The 5,000-nt window shown below is 41.2% G+C and overlaps 1 protein-coding gene across 3 annotated transcripts in view; it reads left to right on the top strand.

Moving 5' to 3' along the window:
• The first annotated feature begins 3,961 nt into the window (after window positions 1–3,961).
• The window catches only part of LOC137969402 (uncharacterized), a 26,777-nt gene continuing 25,738 nt past the window's right edge, over window positions 3,962–5,000 (top strand). For all 3 annotated transcript variants that reach the window (XR_011116666.1, XM_068815620.1, XM_068815619.1), the window contains exons 1-2: window positions 3,962–4,057; window positions 4,263–4,333. Coding sequence is in view for 2 of the 3 variants with exons in the window: in XM_068815620.1 (XP_068671721.1) it covers window positions 3,970–4,057; window positions 4,263–4,333 (159 nt within the window). In the remaining variant the exon portion in view is untranslated. The remainder of the gene's footprint in view (window positions 4,058–4,262; window positions 4,334–5,000) is intronic.

Genomic DNA, 5,000 nt, shown 5'->3' with positions numbered 1-5,000 from the left:
AGAGTGAAGGAAAGTGGGCTCTTTTTCATAAGGGTCTCATCCATGCAATTTGATTATTCGGATTTGTTTTCCGCCGAAGTTTACTCATTTTTAGAAAACAAGGCAAAGTCCATTGGCAAGGCAAAGTTCATTGGCTACCTCCTTCCCTCAATTTTGACCAGCACCGCCGTTGCACTTGGAAGTCATGGTGCACAACAAATGGTTGGTCTTCCAGGAACTGGCAAGTCTCCTGCAAAGTGAAAAGATCATCAATCCGTTACGCGAGCATAATGAAATCGGCAAGGAGATTCTGATCAGCAGGTCAACCTCGTCAGGTCTTGTAAAACTACTTGTTAAACATGGAAAATCTTTTGTTTGTTCCCCGGAAATCTATGACTTTTTGATCCAGCTACTGAAAAACGATGATGAAACAGCATCAGGGGACATACAGCTTCTATGCAACTCTTCAGTGGAGAGCCCGCAACTTACCACTTCGCGACGGAGAGCGCGCAAGATATTGAAGCGAATACGCCTTTCTGCCTCCTTGGAGCCACCCAGCTTCAGAACCCTGCCAAGATCATAAACAGAATGGACCAAGGGCATGGCCTTTTAGATCGATTCCTTGTCGCGATTCCGTTGGCACTCAGACCGACGCCAGAGCAGCTTGACGATGCCCATATACGCCTCAACGAGATGGCCTTCAATGATTTGTAATCGTTATTCGACGCCATATTTGTTGCCCACACAAACATTCAAACATTATTAGAGTTTACCAACTCGATGAACAGTGCGTAACAATTCACCGCGATTTACAGCGGGACTTCGCAGCAGAGGTGAGTGAAGAAATTTTGCATGGAAACTTGCTCCCCAAATCAAAGAAAACGGAAATTATACCCAAAGTGGCCGTTTGCCTGTCAGTGTTATCACACTTCATTGCGCAGAAGCTCCACCGCGACACTCCAAATACCGAATTTCCTGAATACATTACCCCACAATTTTACAGAGCCGCGGTAAAACTCGTGGAACACATAGAATCGCAGAAGGAAATGTTTGTCGACTTCTTAAAGTCCATAACTGAAGTTACCCGTGAAACGGTAAAGACGCAGCCACTCCACTTGCTACCGACATTAAAACTGCTATTGTGAGGTTTCCCGGGCCATTATTTAGGCACCGAGCATTCAAGAAGTATGGAGCAAGGGCCATGCGCTCAGTAGCACGTCCTGAATTTGAAACCTGTGCATCAAACTCAAGTCAATTTGGAGACTGTCAAAGTGAAAGTGCCACGTTGTGCCAAACAAGTGGGATTGCTAGTGAAGAGAATGCCAAGCATCTGGCCCTCCAACGCACGTTTTACAGAAGAAGATTTTCATGATAAGAAAAGCGCGCCATTAAATGTGTTGATGATGTGTTGAGTAGTAAAATTCTACAAGTATTGAGTTCTGCTGGCCATTATAATGCCGAATAATTAAGAAACAGACTGAACTTGTGAGCGAACAATGTTGTTTTTCTAGTTAAGACTTCGGATCGGATAAACTTATTGACCTTTCTTACATCTCGTTTCACTTATTGTTGTTGTATATTCGTTGTGTATGATTGAATCAAAATAAGATGTTCGGAAATCGTGATCTAGTTTTTTACACCTCGTTTTCAGTTATTATTATGGTATTTTCATCATGCACGATTGATTCAAAATAAGATGTTCAGAAATATTGTGCTCTTGTTTCTGTTAAATATATGAACCCAAGACTTCACGTGCATACAAATTATTCCACGTTCTTTTATCCACTACCGAGCCAAACGAGCGGCTAAATATGTGAGCCCAAGACAAACGTCATACAAATTATTCCTCGTCGTTTCATCCACTGCAGAGCCAAACGAGCCGCTAAATATATGAACCCAAGACGAGTTATTTCTCGTTTTTTTATTTTATCCACTGCCGAACCAAACGAACCACTAAACAAAATTGCCTTGATTATGGCCCTCCATTCTGAAGTTGCTCCACGCCGACGTTAAGGTAATTCCTTTGAAATTCTTCTACTATCAAACTTTTTTGGAAACTTGGCATAATTAACATTCATGATATGAACATTAAAAAAATGCAATAAAAAAACGGGGTCACCGTGCTTGTTTACGCGTCAGCAGGCACTTAAAATGGGGTATTTTTACTGTTTGCGCGTTAAAAATTTGAATCACCTTCATACAGAATTAAGTCTTCGTTACTTGAAAGATACGAAATTTTATTTTGAAAATAAAGCTTCTTTTATTCACATAAGCAGTATTGCTTCATCTACACCGTTTTTGATTGCTTGGTTGTGGAAATAGTGCACTTTGGGACAGTTCCGTGGTTAGCTTGAGGTCCTTTCCTTGGCCAAAATACACCCAGTACGGAACTGTTTTCCAAAAAAATTCATGTTCTACTATCAAACTTTTTTTCTTCTTCAAATATGTTCTTTATTAGATTGTTCTTAGCAAATACCTGAAAAAAAATTCGGGGGTCACCGTGCTCGTTTGAAAGAAAAAGAGCATTTATTTCGCTATCGGGCTTAGTTTGAGGAAAATCTCTTGCGTTTTGTACGCGCACGTGCTCATGTGCGCGCGCTAATGACGCGAAAATCGTGCGCAGTAGGGATGCGCAATGCAATACCAAGGAATTACCTTAAATTTAAAATTAGAAAACCCACCCATACAGACAGATACTTAGATTTTAATTCCCATCACAACAGGCAACACAAGGTCAGCACAGCATCAAGTCTCCTGCACAGGGCTCTAAATCTACCCAATTCTTCTGAAGGAAAAAAACGGGAACTTAATTACGTCCAGGCAGCTCTGGAGTCTAACGGTTATCCATCTAGCTTTATCAAAAGCATACACGCTAGAAAGACTCGAGCTTCTACAACAAATGTATCCCCGGAGGAACTCGTTGGAATGTTCTTTAAGATGGTTGCACCAACCGAGTCAAGCAAGTCTTTCGCTTCTCTCCCTTACATCAAAGGAGTAAGTGAGCCTTTGACACGCATCGTCAAAAAACACGATGTCACGGTTGTAAACAAACCATTCACCACTCTACAAAAACAGTTCCCAGTACCGAAATTCCGACCTTCGATGGAATCGCAGACCAACGTCGTATATAAAATTCCCTGTACAAATTGTTCGTGGTGTTATATTGGGGAAACCGGCAGAGCTTTTAATACGCGAAAAAAAGGACATTTAAGAAACACCAAAACTGCTGCCAAAGGCTGTAGAATTGCTAATCACGCTTGGTCCAACAACCACGCCATTGATTTCGAAAATGCGTCAGTTATTGACAAAGGCACTTTTAGAACGAGAAAAACATTAGAAGCGTGGCATACCACAGTGACACCTTTCGCAGATAACAATTCGTGCCCTTTACCTGGACAATACATTCTTGTTAACTAATATTCATAATTTTCTACATTCTCATCATTTTGCAATGTACGTTTTTATTTAAATTTTCTCATCGATTTCTTATCATTCATTTTACCCGTCGAAGACTGCGGTTCGGGCAGTCGAAAGCTCGTAGTTTTTAATCATTTTAGCCAGAGATCGTTTTTTAAATTTTAACTGGCTGCGGCCCTTCAATATTTATTTGTTTATGTGACAAAACACGACTGCCTCGGAAAAGCGGGTCGCTCGACTGATTTATGAAGGGCCTGCTCTTGTTGTCTGCCTGTCATTGGCCTTTTGTCTTTGCTATAAGGAATCGCTGACGTCACCGTTTACACTTCCTTTTGTTTGCATACGAATACGGGGCGAAAGGTATCATGTTGTCAACGAATTGGGCTTCAAAACGTCAAAGAACTTGTTCATATTTGTTAATCAGCAAAAGTTTAGCCATCAAAAGCTGATGTCCATAAATTATTTGTAAAATGTCTTTCACCCTCGACGTCCACTTGACGCCACGTTGCCATGACTGCGAAATATTTGGTTCTAAATAAAACCAAGAGAGGATATTAAATCAGTCATAGTTGAATGGACTGTCACTTCGATATACGCAGGACTGTGCTGTGTGTACTTGCAAATAAACGGAAAGGAGTTGAAGCTTTGTCGGACAACAACGGTCAGTATCCATATAAAGCCAGTAATTGACCTTGATTCTCCCTTACGAGTACTTTGCAGCTTGAAGGTTGGAAATAATCAGCAAAGCAATCGCCCGAGGCTGTTTAAGCGTCATGGGAACGTGACGTCAAGACTCATATGGCGATCCAACATTCATACCATTCACACAAAACATCATATATCATTCGTTTCACTTTGAGCTGCAGTTTATACTGATTGTGCGTTATTCATCGATTTTCCTACACTGGATGTCACAGATTTGCGGTCGTTCTTTGAGGTGAGTAATGTCTTCCTCGTGCATGTTTCAAATATGAAATCACGGCTAAGCAAATTTATTGAGAAGACGGGATCACTTCCGGCATCATGACGTAAACAATGAACAAGCCCATTCTAATCATCTTCTCGTATATGTTTGCTCACACACATACATGAACGTTATCTTAGTAGTAATTACGTGGGATGCACATCATGCATACCACGGTAATAGTCCAGTTAAGATTTTTTTTTAGAATTCATCGTAGTCACAAATGTGACCCAGGGATAGTAGATTATCCGCTCGATAAAAATCCCGTGTGATACAACCGGAACCATCGCGCCTCGAACTCTGGCCACTGAGCCATCGAAGCAACTCTAATCACGTGACGGTTTGCTATATTTATTCAATCCTTCGCAGTCACAAATGTGCCCCACAGATGTATTCTAATTAACAAATTGAAGGCAGAGGGATCAAAGTTAAGTCAAAATACCAGAAAATGTGCGGAACTCCAATTTTCTTCAAGCTGGCGCCACCAATATCGCGTCAATTTCGCATAATTGTAAATTTATGTGTCTGTCCGGTTATTGACAATAAAAATTAGCCAATGAGCGCCCGACAATTTTGCAGTCTTCCTTTAACGGGTTATTAGGGAGCTTAAGAACGCGCGTTTTTGAGACGCGGACGACAA

This window comes from Montipora foliosa, chromosome 9, assembly GCF_036669935.1.
Source record: "Montipora foliosa isolate CH-2021 chromosome 9, ASM3666993v2, whole genome shotgun sequence".
NCBI classification, from domain to species: Eukaryota; Metazoa; Cnidaria; class Anthozoa; order Scleractinia; family Acroporidae; genus Montipora; species Montipora foliosa.
This window is presented reverse-complemented; position numbering and strand designations above follow the sequence as displayed.